Below are 27,536 nucleotides of genomic sequence, written 5' to 3'. Positions count from 1 at the left end.
CCCTTTCCTCTGTTGGCTTCGCACATTCTGCCTCATAACCTTCATTCCCACCTGAAAGTCCGTAGCAGGTTTTGTTTTCTTTTTTTGTGAGGTTGGCCGCGATGTTGTGATAATAGCCCTCTGGAGAGCACTATCTAATTTGAGAACGTCCTCGTAAGCTCCTCAACAGACAGGTTCTCTGTCAACACACGGTCCACCTTTGAAATTATAATCAAATTAAATTAAAACACTAATACATATGATTCTAATGTTACATTACGCTATTGTGACATTATTATTACATTATGGACTATTTCTAAGTGTGTCTGTTTACTCAAAGTACAAAGTGCAACTCATCTGTATTCCTCGGAATTTCAGACGGTACCCTCGCCTCTCTCCCCAAACATAAAAAAAAAAGGTGAGAATTTGTTGTTATTGACACTTGGTTCTCAGTCCAAACATGACTGCGTCCAATGTTGATCCCACTCATCTGGCCCCTCCTGTACTAATTTTGACAGTGCCTAGAAAAAAGGTAAAATTATAGGGCACTCTAAAGTTTTAAGTTATAATACTGTTCATTTTATAACAAACAATATTTCAAAGCGAATACTATTACATGTATAGGAGACATACCTCTGGATGGTCCTGTTCATCCTCTCTCCACCAGTCCATTCGTCTGGGAGGTAGGGAGAGCAAAGGCTTCTGTGGATCCCCAGTATCTTGCATACATTTTGTTGATCTGTATTAGGAATAAATAAAGACAGCTAATTAAATGCAGTTATAAATAGAACTAGAAAATTTCTAAAGAAATTTTGAGTGTGCCTGATCTGGCCCCATCGCCCCTACATATTACTGACACTGCTCAGCAAATTCAGTACTAAAAAAATCCCGCAGAAATTTTAAGTGATGGGTGGGTTGTGCCGAGGGTCTGTATTCAAAAAGCACACCTCAGTCATTTTACATGTTTATTTAGACACAGGAGCAGCTAGCGCTGACGTGCTAGCAATTAACATGTTAACATTAGCATGTTAAGCATTAACATGTTAGTGCTGATGCGCTAGCAATTAAACTTTAGCATGTTAGCTTTATCATGTTAACATTAGCATGTTAGTGCTGATGCGCTAGCAATTAACTTTAGCATGTTAGCTTTAGCATGTTAACATTACATGTTAGCATTTGCATGTTAACATTAGCATGTTAGCTAGCATGTAACGTTGAGTGCTAGCAATTAACATACTACATGTTAACATTAGCATGTTACCATTAGCATGTTAGTGCTGATGCGCTAGCAATTAACTTTAGCATGTTAGCTTTAGCTGTTAACATTAGCATGTTAACATTAGCATGTTAACATTTGCATGTTAACATTCACAGTTAGCGCTGATGTGCTAGCAATTAACATTAGCATAGCATTAACATGTTAACATTAGCATGTTAACATTAGCATGTTACGCTGACGTGCTAGCAATTACCAATAGTATGTAGCATTAACATGTTGATATTACCATGTTAACATTAGCATGTTAGCGCTGATGCGCTGACACGCTAGCAATTAACTTTAGCATGTTAACATTAGCATGTTAGATTATTAATTACAATTAGCATATTGACATTAGCATGTTAACATTAGCATGTTAGCACTGATGCGCTGACGCACTAGCAATTAGCAATTAATGAATAGCATTAGCATGTTAACATTAGCATGTTAACGCTGACGTGCTAGCAATTAACATTAGCATGTTAACATTAGCATGTTAGTTCATCTTACTTTCTGTAAACATGTTTATGTTTACGTTTATTTTTGGTCAGTCCACAGTGACACATGTTTTATCTGTGGTCATACACAATGTATGGTATGGCCTTTGCTGGATCCTGTGGTTTTTCTCTGGCTGCAGTTTTAGGGTTTTATCCTGTCCAAACCTTACCGTATTGATGTCACTGCGGCTGGCTTTATAAACACAGAGCTGCATGAAGGTAGGTGTCTGCTGGAGCACCACAGTGAAGAGCAGAAGAAATCTTTTCCTTCCCTTTTTGAAATTAGTTTGAGTCTGTCACACTGACCTGATTCTGCCTCTTATTTATTTCTGAGCCTGACACTTTAACTTCACAATAACTTTTAACAGGATAAGATGGAGCTGAATTCATCCCCAATGTGTCCAATATGCTTCATACAGTGTACATAAATAAGTACATATATAGTAGTATGGATACATAAATAATGTGAGTGTAAATGTGAAATTACAAATCAAATGAAAAGAAATGATGAATTGTATGGAAAGGATGCAAAATAAGGGTTGTTTGTATTATGTGACACCCATCTCTCTCTCTGTCTGTCTCCCTCCATCTTGGAGGCTGTTCTGGCCAATAACAGGGTCCATGTAGTTGCTGTACTTCACCTGGGCCAACAGGCTCTAAAAGCTGACCCATGTGCACACTTACTAAATCACTGTGATTGCACAGCACACAGGTCATGCTTGTGTTGCTGATGTTGCTGACATTGCTGATTTCTACACCTCAGTTTATTTCTGTTAACTTTAATTATAATAATTTATGCTCATCATTCTAAATGCAGACCCATTTCAATCAAGCCTAAATGTGACCACTGGAGGCTAGAATATAGTAGTATGTCAACAGTGCTCTAAACCTCTACATACTGGACACATTTTGATCAAGGTTTTCAGTCAAAGACTTCTCTTTCTTCTTGTGTCTCAGCTTATGGACATTGATGTGTTTGTTTGTATGAGCACTTTAGAAGCCATGTTTTATAGTCTTATACATATTGACTGTCTATTAATGGCGGTATGATCATAGAACATGGCAAGTATTTGAATCAACACATCTTTAACATGTAGCAGCCTACAGAGTGTGGCTCCCCCTGGTGGTCCCACCCTGCATCACATCCTGAATAAAGAAAGAAAAACCCCAGAATAAAGATAACACGTGTTTAGTTATTTGTATAAAGCACAATATGCTGTGCTTAAGATAAATGCTGAATTTGAACTGGATGTGTCAGTTGACAGTCACTCAAACAGTTTCTAAAATGATGACATCCTTCAAGCGTTTTCAGAATGTTTTATTGCATTTCTATTCTACCATTGTGTGTACCTGTTTCAATAAATAACATCAGGTCAATTACTATACAGCTGGTGCAGCACAAAGCTAATATAATACTTCAGATACAAAAAATAAACAACAAAAATGTTAATGCTTTGAATTGTACAGTTACAGTTTCTGTTATCATTACTACAGTAAAAAACAAACAAACAAAAAAACTAAACTAACACGGCTTCTTCATTCAGAAACAGGGCTGGGATCTGTTTGAGACTGTTAAGTTATTGGCACTGGCTCCAAAACTACAACCTTTATTACACCAGATCTACAAGAACTCTACAAGATCATATGTTTTGTCAAACTGAAAACGCAGATAATGATCCAAGAGTCCTAATACTCCGAAGTTGTTTGATGATTTCAAAGATGCTCAGTGACTAATACTGATCTCAAAGGCGACCCCTTCATCTCGGCAGAGCCCAGCCCCAAGTCACAAACGTCCCTGTGAGATTATCTTCATATGAAATATTCATAGTTCTTCTTTTCATTTGTAAATCAACATAAATATGAACGTTCCAAAACTGACTCTTCTCAATAAAAACAACACTGTATAAAAGCTTCTCTTTAACATGATGACCAACAGTGTGATGTCTAACACAGAAATGTTCAAACACTGACTATAATAAAGCCTTCATATCACAGATTTATCAGCCTGCTTGCACGGTTCAAGACATCCAAGTAAACAAAGATAAAGAAAACATTGTATCTATGAAGCATATCATGTATATGTCATCTAATAAACTAACAATAAGGCAAAAGATTCATCTAGTGCACATCATCATTTTACTATTGTATAACTGAGCGAGTTCTAATATACAAACTCTAGTGTCTACGTAATGATATAGTTTGGTCTCAGTCAAAAGAAATGAGAATTATATAAATAAACAATTACATAAAATTAAAATAGAGTCACTGAATCAAGCTTTTCCCTTCAAAATAGGTTACTACTACAGGCTACATTGCCAAAGTACAGGGATGATACTCTTCATCTGTACAGCATGTCAGGCAGGCAGAAAAAACTTTTCCCCTTCTGGAGATCTATAGTAACATACTGGAAAAATCCATATATTTTTAATATTGCTACATAGTATAGGAGAAGTTGCCCCATTTCAAACCAGTATCAAATTTACATTGAGGATCTGATCATCCCGGATACAGTTTAAGGATAATTTGGGGGTTTTCATGCATGGAGAAAAACCTGCTTATTGTAATTGTAGGACAGAAAAACGTCTTCTGGAGAACAATGATTTCTCCATCATGTGTACCTGTCATGTAACCAGCTTTTTACAGACAGCAAAGTAACAGCAGAGAGGCTGCTTCAAAGGACAGGTAACCAGGTCATTACACATAGTGATGCGTCCTTGTATTCGGATTCCAAGTCCACTGAAATCAATTAGAGCTGAACAATGGACTATTCTATAAAAGTAAAAGTAGGCCATGGCTTTGAAATAATGTTAGGGTTATGGTAGAACTCTGACCTGCTGCATGTACACACAGATTTACAGTAAAACGTGTTCTCTGATTACCTGTGTAACTTGGCTCTCTGGGTAACCCAGTTATTCAGGTGCATGTAAACATACTGAGTATGAGGCTGCAGAAAGCTTTAGAAAAAGCTTAAAAGTGAACATTTGATAACATATCTTAATGCAATACTTGCTTGCCATATGTATGTTAATAATTACTGGTTGCTGCAATTATTCCTTCTGTTCATACTGGCAGTGAACAGATTCTAATTAATGTTACCCCACAGTAAGAAAGCTCTCTCTCTGTTCCCTGGACGTTTGTGCCGGGGCAGAAGGATAAACAGAGGGTAGTCATATGTGGATTTGTTTAAAGGGCAGAGTACAGGCAACAAACTTAATTATGACTGCAAAGATGCTCACTCGATTTGTCTCAGGTCATGTTCAGATCAACATTAGGTCTGCATCAGAAAAGTGCAAGTCTTACTAGTTAACTTTATAATGTGAGGAGTGTAATTTTTCTGTTTACATCACAATCTTCAAGACAGAGGAGGAAATGTCACCATGATAACAGAATTACAACCATTTGTGCATTGTTGAGCACCCAATCAGGTTTCACACTCATGTTACATTACTCAAAGTGGCTTTTATTAATTTTGTATCATGGTCTCATTGGCACCTAAAAAAACAACAACCCTAATCCCTAACAACCCTAACAACTGTATGTCTTAACAGGGGTATGCATAAAAACAAACAAAGTTTGTACAAAGTGTCGTCTGACCACAGTTCAGGAAAACGTATTTGTAACTGTTCTGAATGTACACACGAAAATGAGTGATGAGCCTCCCCTCATAGAAACACTTGTTGATACAACAAGTATTCAAACATAGCTGTTAAAAGAATGAAAAAAAGATGAAAAAAGAAAGCTTAGAAACAGAAGGTCATATTTTTCTTACTTCTTACTTACTTCCACACACTTGGCTAATTACTGTGTGAAGTGGGCATGGTGGATTGTTGGGTTCAGAAAAGTTACAAAAGTCTTTGGACGTGGTTTTAAACTTAGTTTGATGTAAACCACTGCTCCTAAAGCTACATATTAGCTTTAGCTGAAGTTAAGAACTTTTGTCTACCATCATAGAAGGTCACATTATTATCACCTTCCTATTATATTATTAAGAAGAAATCACTTTATGGCCAGCTCAGACACCAGGGAATGATTACAGCAACCAATGGTTCTGTAGAAGTCGATATTACAACAGAGGAATGTTGATAGATGATGACATCTCCTTTACGTACCATTTAGAAAGGGGGACAGGGATGCTGACTTCTACTTTACCCAAGTAATGTTTGAATCACAAAGCAGCAGGGCTTTCTATAAAATAAATGACTTGTAATTAAAAAAGTCCATTCAGAGAACATGTGAGACATAATGAGTTTGACAGTTTAGCTATGAGTCTCCAAAATTCAAAATGAGACTAAATTTAGCACCAAACTTTGGTCATGGCCTCGTAGATTAATATATGTAGATTTCTGCAGGATGGTTTGATGGGTTGTCATTAAGTTGTTGATTCCTGCTCTGAGAATTAACCCTCTATTCAACAAGGTTTTAAAGAGACAGTTCTGGCTTCAAGTATCCGCCAGTCACAGTGACTGGTGGAATGTTCTTTGAGGGGAATGTGGCTGGGAGTGCAGGTAAACCTACTAACCACAGCAAACATTGACTTTTGGTTCTATGCTGATGATATTTACCTCGCTGATTGTATGTCTTTTTTTGTTTACATACAAAACTCACCGCCATGGTTAATGTAAGTGTTTACTTTCTTCATGAATTTGAAATACTGGTCAGTTTTACTGTTTGCATTTTTGTAGCAGCACTATCCTCTTTTTCAGACTGATTGAGGATATAGCTGCAACCCTTTTGCAAAGATTATAACCATTAAGTTTTATGAATTGGATTCCAGGTCTTATATTGCCTGGATCCAGGCAGATGTGTCCTGGGTGCTTCCCATGGTGGCTTCATGTTCATGTTAGAGGGGTAAAGATGAGACTAGGGTTTCTTAGCTGAAGACTTAGCCGGTGACATGGCCGGTGATTTAGCAGATGATTTTGATGGACTGTTCTGACATGGGGTGATCTTAACATGGATGAAGAGTGAGGAGGGCGAAAGACTGGACCCATCCACCTTAAGCAGTCGGACATGACGGTAACCTGCAGAGATAAAGGAAAGAAGGTCAGTGGAGCAAATGTTTGGTACATCCCCCCTTAATAACCAAACTCTGCTGTCCCCACACGCACCTGTACGGAGACTTGTGAAAGGCAGGGTGAATTGTCCTAGGAAGTCATTGCTTGAGGTATAGTCGTGGTCTTCCACCATGAAGCGGACCAGAGCCAGGCCAGGGGCATGGATGGTAAAGTTAAATGTACAGTCCCACCGCGGGTTAAAGCCTGAACCACAGAAAGAGCATGTAGTAACGCACTTATTCACATCAATCTGTGTAATTTCACATTCAGGTCATTAAACCTTTGAATCGTTTTCATGCAGTAAAACCCCACAGCCCCCGTCATCAACACCCTCTGCCATCTTGCAAACATGTTCATTTTGTGTTCATATTAGTCAAATCTACTCCGCAATCATTCCACATACCCACTGGGGACTGCAGAGGTATCCCCTGGGATACATCTCACAGTGTTCATTAGCTCCAATATTCCAATATAAGCTGTGTAGAAATCCATAAATTCTGCTACTGAAGCCATTTAATTTGAAATGGGTTGTTTGTCATATTTACCGTTGTTGTCGACATGATTGGTTTTCTTCTTATTGTTGTCTATGGGAACTCCATGTATCTCTACCCACACCTGAGGGTCCACGATGGAGGTGGGTTTGTCCCATTCTGGTTTAGGCAGCTGCTGAGCTGAAATTACCTGGAATAAAAACATTATTGGTCATTATTGAATAGAGCAAGAGTTTTGTCTAACAGTTCTGACACTCATCTATACTGAGGAAACCTTTCCAGCGCAACTTGACATTTGCACCAGTTTTGCTACTTGCTTCTTACCCGAACAGTGAGCAGGACAGGATTTTGACCAGGACCTCCACCAACGTTCTCTGGGTTGAAGGTGGTGCCAGGCTGGCACATGAAAGGAGGCTTCAGGACGTACCCACATTGACCATTCTGCAGGAACCTGCCATGATTCAAGTCCATCTGCTCACCAGGTGTCTGGAAGTTTAAAGCAACTGGAGAAAACACAACACGACTGGTGTTAGTGGCACATATTTCTGTATAACACAATGTTACTAGCTCTTAGTGGTGGTGGGGGTGGATGTGTGGCACACAATTAAACCAAAGAGAGAAAGAACTTGTGTCTGACTAACAACAATTGATTAGCTTTTCTTCTCTTATAATAAAATATAAAATATGCTCTCACCAATCTGACAGCCTCCGTTCCACATCTCCTGAGGGTTATAGTTGGAGGACTGGAGGCGCTGGCCTGAGGGGTAGATCCTGCTGAGCTGGTGGCTGTTGTGACGCACAAAATGTATCCCTGGAGAGGAAGGACAAGAAAAGTCCAAATGGTCTAATAGTACCCCCCCAAAAAAAACCCAAATTTCAAAACTTTCAGAAAGTATGTTTATTCACATGCACACATCATACCTGAGTCCTTGATGTGCCTAAGCGCTTCACTTTCAGAGAAAGAGGACATGTCAGTTGCAGGGCTTTTGGCTGCTTGTTCAAAACTTTTAAAGGGAACACTTCGGGTGTACACCACCAGCTCTGACAGCTCTGGACTCAGCTTCGACACACCTGGCTGAGATGACACACACAGAAACCAAACACATTTTTTAGAAGGCCAAATGGTAAGCAACTGGTCTCTACAGTTTATTCTAATTACTATTTATAGCATTTGGTGGTTCTACAGGCAGAAATGTGAACTGAGTTCGCCAAGCCACCAAACCAAAAGCACAGTGGTGAGAACCACTGCTGCTATGATAAATCTGATGGTGTTGTACCCACCTTCTTGTCCTCTTTCTGTCTCCTGGGTTTACCTCCAGCACGGCTGGCCTCCTCGTCTGAGGAGCTGAGGTCTGAAGAGCTGGAGGAGCACTCCTCCACCACCACATGATCCTTCTTCCCCTTTACCAGGATTTTATTTTTAAGGTCCTACACACACAGCAAACACATAGCAGACACTATACGTCAACAACTGGTTTGAAAATGATACTGATAGTCAATCAATTTTATCATGCTAACATCACTAGGGACACACAGTGTCAGTATGACAATGTGTGTCGATTGACGGGTGGGTGCTGTTACAGATTATTGAGAAATCAGGCCTCATTCAGGCCACACAAGTTCCACCTATTTGTCCATTTTTGGATTAGCCAGGAGCTGGCAGGCAGGACTGCTAAGATGGCGACAACCAGAACCACCACATTCTGAGCTTCACAACAGCTCTTCAGAAACATGAGGATGAATGACACAAGGACTATGTCCATGTTTCATACAGTCTATGGTAACAAACCAGCTGGCACAGCCAGGTTAACTTAAAGCAGCTATGAGGACCTTTCATTATGTGTTGATTCTGGCACCCCCCTGTGGAGAAAAGCAAAATACTTACAAATTTTGGTCCTTTAATGGATAATGTTTAATTGTTTATTTATGTAGGTCATATACATGCATCAGTATTAATTTGAGACTGTTTCATAACCAGTTAATAACTCCTTGTATTAAGTTTAAGTAGTAGTAACTCCAATCAAGCATTGCACTTAAGCCCCCCTAACACACAAGTTGCTATAACCTAACTCTAATGCTAAAAAACTGTCTTTCGGTTGTAGTGAGCCTAACCCACATACGCCTCCCACTGTCTACTACTTTTGCTACTTTTATGTGCTAATAATATAATAATGAGGAGGACAATGTGAGAGTAAAATATTCGAAGCAAATTATATAAATCATTTAAAAAAACTATCTGAATGTAATTACAGGCACACGAGACAGTGACAAAAAGGCAACGCTGAAGGTGCCTCAAGGGAGTGTGATTACTGGGGCATAGATCATGGGTGCATTGGGCAACCCTCACACACATGATGTGCAAGTGTAGTTTAAGTGGGACACGCGAGAGCAGATGGCCCCAGATTTCCCATCTAACATAAACAGTTTGCTCTTGGATTTACACAAAGTAACAGCTGTCATCAAGACAAAATAACTGTTTAAATGCCTCACACACATAACAGAGAAATGAAAGTCCTGCAGTCCAGTTGGAGAGACTCTGAATGTTAAAAGTGTGTCAGAGTGAAGAGCCAGTTATTGGCTATTTTTAACCACATCCACATTCCATTGAAAAATAGCAAGCACACTCCAAATATCTATCTGGATAAATCATGTAATCAGGTCAGCTTTTTAATCTTTCAGGCAACTGGAAAAACTGCCATTGTGTGTGAAAATTGAAAGTGGTTTTAGTGCATGCAGGCATAATTTGTCCCCAATAAAATAGCCATTAGTCTCAGTAGATATAGTAGTCCTTATGGGGATTGAACTTTCATCTGATTATGGGACCGTGTCTCCTTACCTCTGGAGACGGTAGTTTGTGTGGATCCAGATCACTGAGGGGCTTTGTAAGCAGCTTGTCTCCCAGGATCGATCGAAGGTGTCGAGCCATTATTGTCTGCTGCTCCACGGAGCAATGGTTCTCCAGGGACAGGATCAGGGGGTAAGGAGATGCCTAGGAGAGAGGGATGACAGTGCAAAGTCAGAGAGAAAAGGATTGTTTTTCAAAGAGAAGATGAAGAAAAACTCACTTTAAAAGCATATTCATTGATAGTCTCAATGACTTCGACAAACGGCACTTTGGAGGTGAGGGTGTGTCCGTGGTAGATGACTGGCTCTCCTTTATCTCCATCCCAACAGTCCAGCTCCACACAGCGGCAGCCATGATTCAGGGCCCTAAGAGAAAAATCATCATTAGCAATCTCTAAAACAGAGACGACTGAGTGAGTAAAGGTCTAATTTAAGAGCTTGTAACTTATCTGTACCCTGCATCTCTTTCTGTTGATGAGTAGCAGATTGCAACAACATACAGAGACTAGCTGTGTTCCTGTCCACACCTTACAGTTTGAAAACTGCTCTTAAGGGAAGCATCTTTAAATGAGGCCAAAAGCACCTCAGCTGACTTCTTACAAAACAAAGGAGCAGTTCTACTCAAAGCTTTCTCCAGATGTTTAAGATCAGCCACCCTTCAAAGGAAACTTTTGGGTGCTTCTTAACAAATACCGGCATCAAAGTGAGCTCCTCTACCTGTCCATCTTCCACTGAGGTAACAACTCACTCCCAACTCAGGTGAGGTGTTGATCCCACAAATTGTGCACACAGGAGGTCATGGGTCAATAAATCCTACAGTACCACATCATCTGCAAAGAACAAAAATGCAATTCTGAGGCCACTATACAGGACACTCAACCTCCCTGCTACACCCAAAATCTGCCCATTAAAATCACAAACACAATCAGTGACAATGCCCATCCATGGCACAACCCACAACACCCATTTAGAATATGCACGACTTAGAATACTGGCACAACTTTCATCTAGGGTGCCTCTTAGCATGGCCCTGTACCCCTTATTCCAGCAACAACTCCTACAAAACCCTTGGAAGGAGACTCGTAGCATAGTAGATTGAACGGACAAACCTCCATTAACCCGCTGGTATCACTTGCCAGGGGTGTTTGGATGATTGCTCTTCCTGTGGTTCAACCAGAGTCTTTTTTCCATCATTCCGGCATAACACAGCGTCCACAATATCGCCCAAATCAAATCAAATCAAATTTTATTTCTATAGCCCAAAGTCACAAAATACATTTGCCTCAGAGGGCTTTACAATCTGTACAGGGAGTGACACCCTCTGTCCTTAGACCCTCGGTTCAAGTGAGGAAAAACTTGCCCACAAAAAACCTTTAACAGGGAAAAAAGGTGGAAGAAACCTCAGGAAGAGCCACAGAGGAGGGATCCCTCTCCCAGGACGGACAGACGGATGGATGTCACGTGACAAATCAACAGAGACACATTGTACAATTACAATGAATGATAAAATGACAACCTAGTTTCTTCTACGGAAGGGCATGTCAATCGTGTTTGGGAATTCTTCAGAGTATTCTTTCAGTGTTCTTGCAATTTTCAAAGTCAGTGTAAGCAGGTGTCCATTAACAGACTCGGTGAGGACCACTCCCTTCTGAGATGTCAGTTTGTTTGCCAAACTTAAAGATTGACTTCTTTCCACATATGTACAAGTATGTCTGCAGTCCTATTAATTCTTACCGAATATATGGCTCTGTACTGCTGTCCCCAGTCAGCTGGTCCTTGGTGAGGTAGGTGTTATGGGAAGAGGAGATAAAGTAGTGTGCCAGTGGGCCTGTCATGTCTTGGTAAACCCTAGCATGTTCCGGGTTAAACACACAGTTCTCCTTAGAAAGCATGTACATGGTGAAACCATTGGGGGTCATGAACTGGTTCTTCTGGGCTGTACTGGGCAAAAGGCACAAACACAAGTGAATAAAGCAGGGGAATGAATATACGTACATATATCATATGAGTTTGTTGGGCATACAATACAAAGCAGATATGATAATACCATGTGACAAGCAGTTCTGAGTATACTGGCCCCTTAACCTTAAAGGTTAATTTCATTGGTTTGATCATGGTGTGAGTACATGACCAATCCCTTGGTCACCTTTCATTGCTGCTCACTGTCAGGTTGTCCCCATCTATGACCACCAATCTCATCTGAAAATCTTTTTACAACTACGTTTGAGGTATTAATTTGTGATTTACACATGCAACAGATCATTTTTCTGGCAACCTGACTCATGTAGATCCAATATTCACTCTTCTTTTAGCTTCTTTGATCTTTATTAACTCCTGAGACTCTTGGACACATTTCTGTGTCTAACATCTAATCACTAACTTTGTCTATCTTCAATTGGGAAGTAGTGTCCAATTTCTCAGAGTCGTCTTGCTGAACACACACCAAATAAATGTTGATATTTTGCAATGTATTGTTACTTAGCACCGTACCCCACTCATTAAGTTCATAGGTGAGTATGAGGCTTTGGGCATGGATGAGTGAAGCGTCCTCCCCCTGATCTTGGAGGAAATCCCTCAGGTCCACAGTGGAAAGTACACAGCCATTTGCAGAGTAACGGATAAAAACAGCATCCAGCTCTGGTCTTCGTAACAACTCCCTGCAGAAAACCTCGATCTCCCCGTGGTCCAGACGTCCGTCGGCTGACTGGTCACATTTCTGTTAGTGAAGCAGAGTGACACACAGATGATTCTTTGTTTAGGTATGAACATCTATTTTCAAGCTGGTCTCAATTGTGACACCCATGTATCACAGAATGAATGGGGGTCTGTCATTAGTCTAGTCAAATTAATTCAGAAATCACTTTTTATTAATGACTGAAATCTCGGATATGGGGCTAATGTTTTATTTTTTTACTGTGTGTGTGTTTGTTCCGCTACCTGAAAGAGGCTGCGGGCATACTGGTCACTCAAGTCAATGTTGATCATCTGTAGCAGTGTCTGGATTTCGTCATAGCTCATCTTATCGTCATGATTCTGGTCAGCTCGACTCAGGTAAGCATGAATCCAGGTGACACACAAACATAGTCAAGGAAGAAACAGGAGCAGAACATGTGCAGTAGTTGGTGGTGCTATAGTTATACTGATATTGAGTTTTAAGCACACTAACTAATATCTAATTATCAAAAAAGCAGAGAGGAATTACGAGTACCAACATTCTATGTTTTTATCAAATACCTGTTTTACTGTTGGCACTATTGTTTGGTACTTAAGGGTCCTAACCCTTATTATCTTGGAACTATAATGTCCTTGTTTAATGTAAAAGACAGTTCTACAATTGAACAAAAATAGGATATTGGTCAAGTTTCTCCTTCTGGGTCATGTTTTCCACTCTCTCCTGCAATGTTCGGATGCCGCGGGCCCAGTGCTGGGCCTCCTCCTGGCTCTGGCAGAGAAGATCCAAGCTCTTGCGGGGCCCTTTGAAGACCACTGTCAAACACCGGCCCTCAGGTATTGAACCAACCATTTGCCGTAACATCTCTGACTGGCAGCCCTCGCGAACACACTCCACTTCCATGATAGAGACTGAGGATGTGCCAGGGGAACAGTGAAAGAAAAGAAGGAGAAAGAACAAGTAATTAAAGTGAAAGTATTGCAAAATTGATTATCCATCCTGTTATCAAGTGATATTCACTGCAAGTGGGTTTTCAGAGGTTCTTATGGGGTTTAATTGAGAAACTGGTGCTGAGTATTGATCATTAACCTGTTACCACAATGGAAAGAGCTTAGACAGAAAATACACAATTAAAAAGGAAACCACAACAACAAACATGTATGCAAATATCAATTAATCAAAGAAACCAATGTAGAAATATTGAATTCCCTAGAATATTTGCTTTGAAGAGTGCTTAAAACATTTGTCATTGATTTTCCAAGTCTCTATACTCCATAAGCCACCATGCCCACAATACTCCACTTCACAGTAGAAATAAATATGTTTACAGCCTGGTTCAGAAGCAGTTTTGGTCTCTATATTTAGTTTCCCCATTCATGACAACTGTCCTTTATATAACACTTAACACTTATAACACTTAAATTCTAATTCTAACCATTTAAATTCTATTAAGGCTTAATGTTATGCATAATTAAAGGCATGGCTGGTTTCAGCAACCAGGTTTCATTCAGCCTGCCTCAGCTTCCATACATGCTTTTATGTCTTTGCCCACTTTTGGATTAGCCGGGATCTGGCCTAGTCAGTGTAATGGAAAATTTATATTACATGACTGTGTGTTCTTTTATAACCATATATAGCCATGTTTGATCTCAGTAATATTCAAAAAGTTTTTTAAGTATAACACTGTGTGCCTTATAATCTTGTTTGGTTTCACTCAGTACCTTGCACTTAGAAATCTTTCTCTCATTTATGCAGGTTGTTCGAAGAAGTAGTTTTTTGATGTATAAACTTGACCTTGGTTAACACGGTGCAGCAGAGCTTGTTAGTGAGGTTTGATAGTGATGAGCACATTTCATTGTAGCCACCTGCTACAGTTAGATAAGTAAATCATAATAATGAACAAATACTCCATAGAAGTGTATAAGAATCAGTGTGGGACTGCCCCACCCTGAACATTTTCTTGGTCAACTTGGTCAGAGAACATATCATATGGTATGTAAGATCTTTTCAAGCTTTACCCGACCTGACATCACTGCAGACGAAATAATGAGAGGAGTGGGAACCTTTAGTCTCTTTCACAACTCTCTCAACCACAGCCTCCACGCTTGAAACACTTGGATTGCATTACACAATCAAGGCTGACGCTTTTGATCGTTCTTCGTAGGACTTCCACTTTCACACTCAAGCTAACATTTTGTAATCTCCTCACAGCACTGCACAGTCCATCTCTCATTCTTTGCATTATCATTTTACACACTGTAATCAGTTCATTCATGACTCATTTTGTTATTTTAAACAGCTGTAAATGTGTACTCTAACACTACTGTGTTTTTAAGTTATTTTCTAGTATAAATAATTTAGTAAACATGAGTCAAGCTATGTCAACTACTAGGAAGCCACTCTCCTAGTAGTGTCAACATAAAAATGTAAAAACACAATAACTTTTGATTATATTCACCTCAGTAGAAGAAGTTATATTGACATCAGTTTAACCCAAGAGATTTTAGGTTCAAGTTTACAATAAACTGCGAGTCAGTAATGCAAGCAAAATGTAAGCATTATTTTTTAAATGTAGGCATGCAAGTCTACATTCAGCTCACAACAACAATTCACTCAGGCCTCTGAAGTGTGTATTTAAGGTGGGGTCATTTTAAGTCACTGAAAGATTTAATTATTAAATACACATACACATACAGACACATATTTATTTATGTTGGTTTAAATAATTGTGACTATTAATCGCAGAGACTTCTGTGTACTGGTAATATTTGTCACACGACCACTGCTGTTACCACTTTTGCTACAATATGCTGTATTTTGTGTTAAAATTGGATTTCAGTTTGGATTTTGTCTGTCAACAGAAAATCATGGTTACAGGGTATGAGGCTTGGGCATGAACATGTTTGGTTACAGTTTATACTCGTCGTTATATATTTTGCAGGATAGCGTGGAAAGACAGCAGTGCCAACACTGGTTTGACAACTAATAACACTGATGACAACGTGGCACTGTAATTCCTACTAAATTTAGACACAGGGGAGGGGTGAGCTGTCTGTTTCTAGGAAACACACACTTGAACAAATCAAGCAAGCTGTGTGTGTGTGTGTGTGTGTGTGTGTGTGTTATTTTCAACCTAATTTCCATGTGTACTTTAACAATCACACTGTCGAACGTGTTTGAATGAACCAATTTAAACATCACTACAGACCAAACATCAGCCAGTGTTTGCCACCTTCTATTTGCTGCTGATTTCAAGAAAAACTGCACACGGTTTGTTTAAGATGTTGTGTGAGGTCACTGACTGACAGCCAGGTTCTATGTACTGTGTGTACCTGACAACAGACGGCAGAGAGGGGAATTCTGCTGAAAATATATCAAATGTTGTACGCGAGTAAGATGTTCACAGAGTGTAATGTGATTTCTGTAAAATCTGCACACAGCTTTTTACTCCTAAAACATTTTAAATCAGTGACATCACCACCAACCTCCAAAAGGCAGGGCTGAATGCTTTACAGTTTACCATTTGCTGAAGACTTCGGGAACAGAATTACAGAGGGTACACCACAAGATCCAAACCTCTCATCAGCAGTGAGAATTGAAAGGTACAGAGATGAGCCTGAAACATTTATGGACCTTACCCAAAGAGACAGGTAAGGGTGGAGAAACCACACCTATGCACAAAGACATGCATCAAAATCAAAAATCAAAAAATCAAATCATAGGCAAGACAGCAACCCAAAGCATACTTCAGTGCAACCAACGGGTTCATCAGGGAAAGTGACAGGCTTTCGACTCCTGAAGAGGAGACTGAAAGTAAAAGCTGTGATACAGAACAGAGTCAAACACAAAAGTATCAGTATGACACTTTCTATGTAGAGCAAATCTAGTGGAAAGTGATAAAGACATTGTGAAAGTGCCACATACTGAAATGCCTGGTTCTCACAGTTGCTGTTTTCTAAAGGGGTACCAAAGAGTCAGAAGGGTTAGGGGACTAACTAACCTGGAATTAAGGGGATCTTACTTTATAAAAGGCAAGAAGACAAAAGATTGGAACAACTGCCCTAGACCACCCAGTCACATTGAGTCAAACACATTTGATCTAAAACTAGTAGAATAAATTACTGGGTGTGGCTGACAGCTTCTACTTTCTCATATCCATGTCAAGTCCAGTTAAATCTACTCAGGGGTTTTCAGAGGTAGGCATGGATCACAGAGGAGTATAGAACACAAAGTATTCAGCTAAACAAACAAGACAGGAACAAGCACATCAAACATTAGCTTGTGTTTGGGTGAGAAGGTTAGAAGTTCTGTAATGATCAAGGGTGTCATGAAAGAAAGATGCATATTACACACACATACACACACACCTGCACACCAAACACACACTGTGCCACATCATAAGCACATATAGTCTTGTGGCAATTAAAGGCCTTGTACTGTGTATGGAGGTTAACCTCATGGGTGAGCCGTATTGGTAACTACATAGCACCAAACCACAGACTCCAGGGCAGACTCCTACCACCATATAATGTCCTATAATCTCACTGTTTGAACTACAGCAGGATGGGCTGCCGTCTCAGGCTCAAAATAGATGAGCTCTATAATCACGACACCGTGTGTGAGCCTCAGATAGCGGAGGACAGGGAGAGTAGCTGTGTGAGTGAGTCTATGTCTGTGCAGAGCACTAAGTAGCATTTAAAGTTGGCAAAAATAGATACTGTATATCCATGTTTCACCTTACACGCCCAGTCAGGGCACTGAGCTCTTCTGGCACAGTTACTACGTCAAAGGAAAGGCCTGCATGTAACCAATTATCACACAGAGATGGTTCTTAACCTCTGGGTGGAGCTCCTTAAAGACTGAATTTAAAGGGTTTACACGACTAATTTTACAGTCTTTAATCCATGTGGGAGAGGTCCACATGGATCCACTCAGTTCCAAGTAACTAAGAACCGACCTGGGACATGCTGCATCCAAATCTTATTCAAATCTATTTTGGTTAGGTAAGGTCCTGTTCTATATCTACAGATCTCAGGTCAGTAGAGTACACTTAAAATAGACTAGTTTATAAATCCAGCACGCATATTACTGTAATCACATTATTGTTCCTAATTCAGTTACAATTACTGTCCATCCATCCATCCATTTTCTGTAACCCATTATTATCATCATCATGCAGTTCATATTACTGTATGTGACAGTGCAACAGGAGATGCTGAGTAACTTGGAAGTAATGAAATTAAAGTGAATTAAAGTAAAGAGTAAAAACTTACTCTCTACAATAACACACACACACACTTACAGGATTGTTGCTCCTTGGCCCGGCTGGAGGTTTTGTGGGATTGACACCACACAGTGACACCGTCTTCCATCAGCTTCATAGTTCGTCGCTTCTGCCAGCGAGGTGAACGGACCTTCACATGTGATAAATGAATCTGTTAAATTTCATTGATTTCATCACATCTACCTGGTAATACTACTAACTAACTAACTAACTAACTAACTAACACCTACTAACAGCTCATAATCAGTAACATCATAGTAACATCTTTACCTTTACCATACTGGAACCCTGCAGCATCCGCTTCACATCTTCATCATCCTGAACTCCTGGAGAGCAAATACACAGATAATGATGTTATGAAAACTGTACTTCATCTTGTACAGGATGATAGTGAGTGATCTGAACTTATTGAACACTGGGGGTGCGGAAAGAAAAGGAAGGGAAAAAAAGAGTAGAGCATAGTCAGAATTAGAAGTTCTGTATATACATCTGTTTGACCACAGCGGCTCGTATGGGAGCTCTGTAATTCTGATATTTTAGTCCTGAACCAGCAGCTGGGTATGTCTAGAAATGACAAGGTACAGGCAGAGGCAGAGAGAAGATGAGGAGACACAGATAGAGAAAAAATATGGTGATGAGGTGAATCTGGACTTTTGATTCCAGAGGACATTCCAATTAGCTAAGTGCTTTTGTGACATCCTGTGACAGCTTTTACAAAGAACACAAATGAGGAGATGTGCCTTTCAGGTGAATGTGCCTTCAGTGTGTTTCAACCAGAACAGATTTTCAACATTCACTGGTAAACAACACATGAAACTGTGTCATTTCTACATGTACAGTATCTGTTAAACCATTCATGTCCACAGTGGAATGTTATATTTTCTGTTACAAGTAAAGACTTGTAGATCACGTTAGGAATTTTAGAACTTCATAATTATAATGCACACATATTCTTGACTGTTGCAATATAGATTCAAAAAGATAAATGAGCTGTTGCTTTTTCTTTGTCCAGTATAGTCATTATGCAGATCGTAGAATTCTTCTGAATATGATATGATACAGAAATGGATGCATTTACATCAGCCTTTAAAACCTCCAAATGAAACTCTGTTTTTACTATGCAGGCAAGCATATTTTACATGTACAAACAACTTTTTCCTTTAGCAAAGGAAAGGAAGTGTGCACTCTCACAGATGATTGGTGCTTAGTGACAAATATTTACATGAGGATTGTGGACAGTGATCATGCAAAGTGGACATGCAAAAAAAAAAAAAGATTTCAAGTATGAGTGGATGAAATCAAAAACACACAACACAACAAACACACTTCATAGACAATATAAATGATACATACAAAACATACAGTTTCATCAATAATAAAATAATGAAAAGAACTGTTAATTAATCCAGATGTGGAAAGCTCTAACACAATTTGTTACAGTTTAATTTCCACATGTTGACATGGCTGTCATTACAGATCTATGACCTACATACTCTTTGTCTGTTTGAATAAATCCTCCTGCAGCTTCCTTTGTGTACTTTCAGACTGACTGCACAACATCTGTTAAGCCACATCCAGATAATGACCCATCTCTGACCTCCGCACAGTCAGAGCTAAGATTATTAATGCGGTGGCTGTCTTGACTTGGATCAGCAGATGGGAACTCATTGGGAGTGAATGTAGTGTGTGATGCAAATGATCTTGTGATGAATGGTGTCATGAACCTGATATAAATATATTTCATGTACATTCAACAGCAGTTCTAAGAAGAGATGGAGATTCATCCTCTTAAACACAACCTTAAAGCTGCTTGTCCATTAAAAAAGGAGCTGGAGCCAAGAGACGATTAGATTAGTTTAACATGAAGAAAAGACTTTACCATTTTAAAAAATGTTAAAGCTCAATGTATTTTATTTTTGGACACTTGTGGCTTGTGAAACAAGTTGTTAAGAAAATAAACACAACATTCATTAACAGGTACCTTGTTTGTTTAATCTGTACACACAAAAAAATAGTTCTACAGTGAGTTAGGTGCTGGAACAGTTTCAAGCAAACAGTGGCTTTAGGCTGTGTTGGTTGTCTGTTCTTAACTTATGACAGAGCCATGCAAACTGTATTCACCTGCTTCATGTTTCCATGCTAAGCTAGGCAACAATGTCATTGTTGTGTTTACAGCTTGTTCCAATGCCTCCAGTTGGCCAAAAAATAAAACAAATACAGCTTTAAATGTCCAGGCTGTCAGATTTATGGGGCTTCTCTGTGTAGAATATGGCATGAATGGAATATAATATTGATAACTATGTTTTCATTAGTGAGAATCATTGATTGAATGAGCCTTGTATGTCTACAGACACTGTAGGTCCTTTTAGAAGAAGAAGAAGAAGATATACTTTTATTAATCCCTCAATGGGGAAATTCTTTTTTCACTCTATTTTTTTATTTATTTTACATGCATTTTAACCGGGACACACACACATGCAGTACAACGGCATAGACATGCAAATGTGGAGAGATGGTAGAGTGATGATTTTTTTTTAAACATTTCCATTATATGAAGTTATTATAAACGCTAAAACGTATTTTACTCCTGTCCAGTGGCAGCAGAGACAAATGTAAACTGTTGGAATTCAGCCCCACTTGAAGCCCAGCAATCTAATCAATGACTACTAGTAATTATAGTAACCAGTAGAGTGGTGTGGAATGTAACTTATCTCATGTTTCCTCTGAGCAGAGGCCCTGTGGTTTTATAATCACATGACCATACACAGTAACATGTGAATGTGTACATGTGTATTTATGGGGATTAGGATGTTTCACGTTGCATTCTCTTGAACCACAAAAAAAAATTCATAAAGATGGTGTGATGTTGCCTTTAACCTCTCCTCCACAGACTCTCCTTAGCTGAGTAAGCAGGACTCAGCAGTTGAAACACTGTGGTTTGGGAAGTGACTACACGTACAAAGGCGTCTTGATACCAGGAAAACCACACAAGCACGTACACACACACACACACACACTTCCTTGTTCCAGCTCTGAGCGACTGTACATGAGGAGAGCAACGTTGCAACAGTGGGAGGTTTTCAGTGAACTGAGTGTGTGTCACGAGAAGGAAAGCCAAACCAGAAACCAGGTACACACACCACCACAGAACAGAACAGTGCTCCTCAGTTGGTGAGATGAAACCACGTGGTCTGACTCATGATACAGCTGCTACATAGAAACAAACAGTTACAGCAACAACACCTTCAATATGGTGATATTTACTTTATCAAGGGAGTTGAGATAAGATAAAAAACATTGTGCTGCCCTAATGCACACAAAAACCAGTGATATTATGATGCGTATGATGTGTATCCAACTGGAACAGACCATTTTACCAATGGTGGAAAACTAATGGCAAAATGCAACTGAAAGTTGTATTTATATGAAAGTAAACAAGTTGTAGGTGGTGAAAGTTTAAAACCCTGCAGGGCGTCATATTCTATGAACTAATATGTATATGTACTGGAGTGGAAATACTGAAATAAAGTAGCAGAGAACAACTGTATTTATATAAACAGGTTGCACAAATAGAGAGTAGTAAATATTTACACACAGTGTAAATATGTGTATATAGCATACAGTGTTTACATTTGCACACAATGTGAACACTGTCAGGTGTAGCTGACTAACTGACAAAATTAATGTTCATTTTCATGAGCTAAAATATATTATGAGTTGTTTAAAGAGTAGACAAGGTCATATGGAACCAAAACTTGTGACCAGACATGATAGAATGCTGTTAAAAAAGGATGGAAAGATTTCAAATTAAATTTCATGTTTTGTATGTTTTTACTAGATAGACTCAGCTATGTTAGCATATATACTACTGAATACTGTGAATAACACATATTTCTTTTATATATATATATATATATTTTTTTATTGTTGTTCCAAATGTCATACAGAATTATTATTCCATAAGCATCTCAATTACAACTGTTTTGTTATGAAGTATTCAACAATGCATGACCAGAACAAACCGTTTCGTTTACATTTATATTGTTTGAGCTCCTAAAACTGTTATTTTAGAAGTTACAGGCACTTCTATATTGACTTCCTGTTTGCTTCCTCCTACTTGCTTTTGATTGGGCAAGTTTCTTTGAGACTTATTTGACTAAGACATTGTTTAAGTTTTAATGGTGCAACCAGATTTAGTAAATCACTGGTTTAAACCTAAAAACGTTGATAATGGATTTGAGAACAGCTGACACAGCCCAAATTCAGTACAAATTACAGTACTTACTGTGAGCACAATAACTTAATAGCATCCCATCTCTAAAACTTTCCCATCAAACTATATTTTTCCACATGGCATGTTTTGACAGATTGGTACAATCTTTGATTATGTTTCCTGCTCATGTCATTTCAGCCTGAGTTTAATGGAAGTTTACTTTTCTAGGACCCAAATCTGGTCCCTGCTGATACACCAAACAGAAAAAAACATGTGATCTCACCAAGTTCATGTCACAGCCACATTTGAAAAGTATTCATTTACGTAAAGCCTCACAATATAGTATGATGATGTAACATAGTCTCATGACTGTGGGGAAATCCTCTTTTCTCTGACTTTCGTTACAGGGAGGTCAGGCTGCATTCAGTCAACAGTGTTGTTTCATGTGGAAAGTCAAATCTTCATTAGGGAAGAACAGCTTTAATTGTGCACAATGATGATGATCACAGCTAATGAAGTAGGCTTTGAAGTCCCGTAAGACACACAGGGAGCCCATGTAAATTAACACAACGGGGAACCACACACACACACACACACACACACACACACACACACACACAACCACATACGCACACAACAGTAAAGGCCTTCATAGTCAAACACAGGTCTGAGGGATAATTAGTGTTCTGTCGGTCCCTTAATTAACTGGCTGACACTCAATAACTTCCTGAGTAAAGGCCATTGGCTCGAGCAAAGAAAACATTCACATGAATTATTTTGATGTTTTTTCTTAGTCAGTTAAATGAATAATGAGATGATGATGAAAATGATACACAAATTAAAAGGTAGATTTGAAAATATTATTTGTCCCTTAGCGTTTTTGTTTTAGTTCATAAAGTAATGGTTTGATTTGTGCATATTCACTTTCGCTCTCTTTTTAAAAAAAATATTATTTGTTTTGGCCTTTCCAAGCTTTATTTGATAGAAACAGCTGAAGAGTGACAGGAATTCAGATGGGGAATGACATGCAGGAAAGAGCCAAAGGTCGGATTTGAACCCTGGGCTTGGGCAAGGACTGAGCCTTCGCACATGGGGCGGCTGCTCTACCAACTGAGCTGAACACCACCCCGAAAATCAGGGCGTCTTAAAGAGGGCTGTCTGGAAGAAGAGATCTTGGGACTCTACTGTCTAAAGGATAATTTAAAAAGAGTCTTTCCCCAAATTACACTCTTCCTTAAATAGTAATAAAGAACATTCAATGTTAACATGTCAAATCTAGATGTTAGATGAAGGTACAATAATAACATTTTCAGAACAGCACACACTGTAGTGACTGGAGAGCAGACTGGAGGGCAGCTGTGACTAATGACCAATAATTGATATATTGATCAATCAATCATCACAAACTAAACAAGATGATGTTATTTTGTGTTTCCTATGATCATTATTTGTCACATGTCACATGTCACTCAACTCTGCGTTGGTTAATGATGAACAATAAGTCAATGATTAATTTACGGTAATTCATTTTTGATGCAACTCTTAATCTCTAAACTGAGTTTGACTCAGCTGGATGTTGTAAACAGAGAGATCGCAGTAAAAACTGTGTGTAAGTACTAATGGACTTTTCTCTGACATTTACAGGCTCTGTGGTCCTGTTGGTATTGTCTTTGCACACACACAGGTCAAACTATGGAGCATTTAGAGGTTAAGTAATGTGTCATATGACATCTCACTATCAAAGATTCACAGCTGTGAACACTTGGTCAAATGTACAGCTTGGCTTTCTGAACACAACAGTTCATTTCTCTGCTGTTTTTAAACCAGGAGCTCCATCACTGGTAAAGATCTTTATCCTGCTGAGTGTTAGTTAAAACATTAACTGATTTGAGGTCACAGTTCTGAAGAGGTTAAAGGGTCAGTTTAACAAACATGGAAACTAACTAGAGATATCTGTTAACAGACCCAAACAAAGCTATGAATAGAATTTAATCTGTGCTGCTTGAAACATTTGAAATTCACACATTTTTAGTACAACATCAAAATCCCAGACACAGTGTCCTAGTTAATGTGGATAATCCACAGCACACACTGTGGACAGATTCCATTGGGAACTCACTGGTTCTCTGGGTGGATCTCTGGTTTAATTTATATGTGAAAACAAAGTTAATCAGTTTGTATTTACCATGGGCCTACAATGTATTTATTCAAATTCAAATTAATATTACAACAATCAGCATTTCCATTTATTGACCTTTTTACCTCTCGCTAAGAGTCTACAAGATATAAGAGATTACATTAAGATTAAATATGTTGGTAATGTGTGTGGGTGCGCATGTTTGGCTATGCTTGTTTGTTGTGTAGTTTTCTGAGCATTAACACGTTAAATGAAATGCTGAATTCATATTTCTTTTGTCATACTGACCTGATTATACTGAGACAGCAGTGACAGCACCTCAAAACCTCTGTTTGAGGAGGAAATTTGTTTAAACAGCTGGTAAATGTTTGTTTCTTCCCATGTGGGGCACCAAAGTTTAAAATCAGTCTGAAGCAGAGCAGAGCAGAAGCTGCACTATGATGAATTCTAAGAAAACACGCCAGACACTTTTATTACCACAAATAACACACAGACCTTCTGAATGGAATAAAATTATTCTCTGTAATGTACCACAGGCTCTCACAAGTCTGCACAGTTTTCATCTACAAGCTCAGAAATGAAGACAGACATCTTAGTCTGAGCTGCACCATTATTGATCATAACTAGAATGATAGATGTAGAATGTAGAATGTCCCTGACAGCAACAACATGCTGTGAAATGTTCCAACAACTACATATCAACATGACAAGACTTTTAAGAGTAGACTTAAGACTTTCCTTTTTAAAAGAGCTTATAGTCCTCTCTCTCTCTCTCTCTCTCTCTCTCTCTCTCTCTCTCTCTATTTGTGGGCAAGTTTTTCCTCACTGGAACCGAGGGTCTAAGGACAGAGGGTGTCACTCCCTGTACAGATTGTAAAGCCCTCTGAGGAAAATGGACTTTATGACTTTGGGATATACAAATTTGATTTGATCTGATTTCATTAAATCAATCAGCTGTGCAATTTCTCCAAATCAAATACATTATCTTGATTAGTGCTGACCCAAAGAAATGTCAGTTCTCATAATTTCATTGCTTGCTTAAATCATTTATAAAAAAGGCAACTGTTCACCACTGTGGGAATTGCTGTATACTGTGTGTCTGTATATATGTAATAGCTTTGACTGTTGGTCACATAAAGCAACAGTATTTGACATAATTTTAGACATTTTAGATAGTGTGTGAGCTATATAGTGGCATCAATACCAAACATTGCAGTATGATACAATACAGCCAGCTAAAACACTCTGGAAATGGGGGTAGCACAAAACAACAACAAGAGGTTACAAAACAAGAGGAGCACCCTAAAATACTACAAATCATGTTTCCAGGAGAACTCATGTATCACTAAGAGAAGCCTGTATTTCACACCACACCATCAACTCTGATTAATCAATAAAAATAAAGATAACTATTCCAGCCTTTAACTTTATATCATTTTACATCCCTTCAACAATGCTAGTATGATGTGCTGGTAATTTGCAGTATACATTATGATTGATAGAACATTTGCACCTGAGATCAGCTCTGGTTTCGGTCATAAAATGTGATTCACTCTAAGATATGAAATATTTTCTACAATTTGAACATAGATTAAAAAAGCTAAGAAGCTGAATCTATTCTGTGTTAAAGTTAAATATTTCAACTTCAACAGAGGGTTATTATGTTCTTTATTTTGTCTTTTTTATTTTGTCTTCTCTTTTTGAGGTCATTTTACAGTATATGACACATAAATAACTGGTTAAGGATACAGTATTAGTGTTCACTGCAGAATCTTGTTTTTATGAATTTCAATGATTCCTCATTACACCGACCAGAGGGGTGGGAAGATAACGGTACTCGTACAGTCATTTAGTCCTGTATGTGTGTTCCTATCTCAGAGGGAGACGCTTTGATCAGCTCTAAACACACATACTCACCGAGGTTCCTCAGGGGGTCGATGGCTTTTGACTGGGACGTCCCGGCTCCGTTTTTCTTTTTATTGCCCAACATGACGCAAGAAAGCTGCGCTTATTATCCTGCTCTGTGTCGCTCCCTTCCCGTTTGCCTTCCCTGTGTTCTCTCTGAGGCAGGAGGAGGATCAGCTTCAGTCAGAGGATCAGCTCCTGCAGGAGGGCAGTGTGAACGTCTCCACGGTCACTGTGCTCCTCATAGTTTTATCCTGGAGGAGGAAAACTGAGTGTGGCCAAACCTTCAACCTGCTGATGTCACTGATGAGATTGGATTTACAAACACAGAGCGTCAAAAAATCACAGCACACAAAGGCTTCCGGGGGGGTTTCAAAATAAAAGATGTCATGTTGGGCATATAATGATAATGATAATATTTGATGACGTGTTTTTCAACATATTCTTAACACTTATATTACTAGCTTTTCTCAGTGCTTTCAAACACATCTCACATAGTTTTGTGTGGTTGTGATCAAAGTAATTGGAAACTTCCCCGTTCAGCATGTAACAATATTGCACCATTTGATTTTTGTCCATTTCCCCCAGCACTGTAGGCCTCTGATTGGTTCGATAATAATAATATATATTTTAGATCTCAGTAACATATTGTATATGACAACTGTATGGCGAAAAACGAAATAATGCTATTGTTTTGAAGGCAAACTCTCATCATTTCCGGTTTGTGTGTCGTGTGTGTCTGATAACCTGACGCCATGTAAACGGATTAAAGACATCAGAGAGACGCTCCTATGTCCAATGAAATATAGCTGTCCTCTGCTCGGTCCACAGAGCTCCACTTTGATCCAGACAGTCTGAGAGATGAACACGGGTTTTCCTCTGACAGTGCCCGCTCTAATTTGGGGCAATGCTGCCGCATCATTTATGCACAAATGGATTGCAGGGTGTTTAATGAATTAATGGCTCCAGTTGATCTGAAACTGACGTATGTGCTGCCACCCACAGGCAGACACACAGATTACATAATGACAACAAAAAAGAACTGAGTTCAAGAATGAACCTGCGAGGCAGGTCAGGTCTGCGAGGCAGGTTTACTTCTCACTTCATCACTTCATCAATGATTTGCTTCATTTTATTTTTAGTAGTATATCTAATCTAACCCTAACATATATCTTATTTAATATATTAATTTATTTATTTATT

The 27,536-nt window shown here is 39.0% G+C and overlaps 1 protein-coding gene across 1 annotated transcript; it reads right to left on the bottom strand.

Annotated features, from left to right (window-relative positions):
- Positions 1–3,034: 3,034 nt before the first annotated feature.
- plcd3b (phospholipase C, delta 3b) lies at positions 3,035–26,680 on the bottom strand. The gene is made up of 16 exons (XM_027289476.1): positions 26,346–26,680; positions 18,349–18,404; positions 18,097–18,208; positions 13,477–13,705; positions 13,061–13,190; positions 12,614–12,839; positions 11,858–12,059; positions 10,345–10,489; positions 10,116–10,268; positions 8,561–8,707; positions 8,201–8,354; positions 7,974–8,090; positions 7,604–7,782; positions 7,334–7,469; positions 6,843–6,992; positions 3,035–6,755 (listed from the first exon to the last, which is right to left on the bottom strand). Exons 1-16 carry the CDS (start codon positions 26,416–26,418, stop codon positions 6,595–6,597), a joined length of 2,370 nt encoding a protein of 789 aa, XP_027145277.1. The 5' UTR covers positions 26,419–26,680; the 3' UTR covers positions 3,035–6,594.
- Between the last annotated feature and the right edge of the window lie 856 nt (positions 26,681–27,536).

Source organism: Larimichthys crocea, chromosome XVI (assembly GCF_000972845.2).
Source record: "Larimichthys crocea isolate SSNF chromosome XVI, L_crocea_2.0, whole genome shotgun sequence".
Classification (NCBI taxonomy): domain Eukaryota; kingdom Metazoa; phylum Chordata; class Actinopteri; family Sciaenidae; genus Larimichthys; species Larimichthys crocea.
The sequence above is the reverse complement of the archived record's forward strand: the minus strand, read 5'-3'. Positions and strand labels throughout refer to the sequence as shown.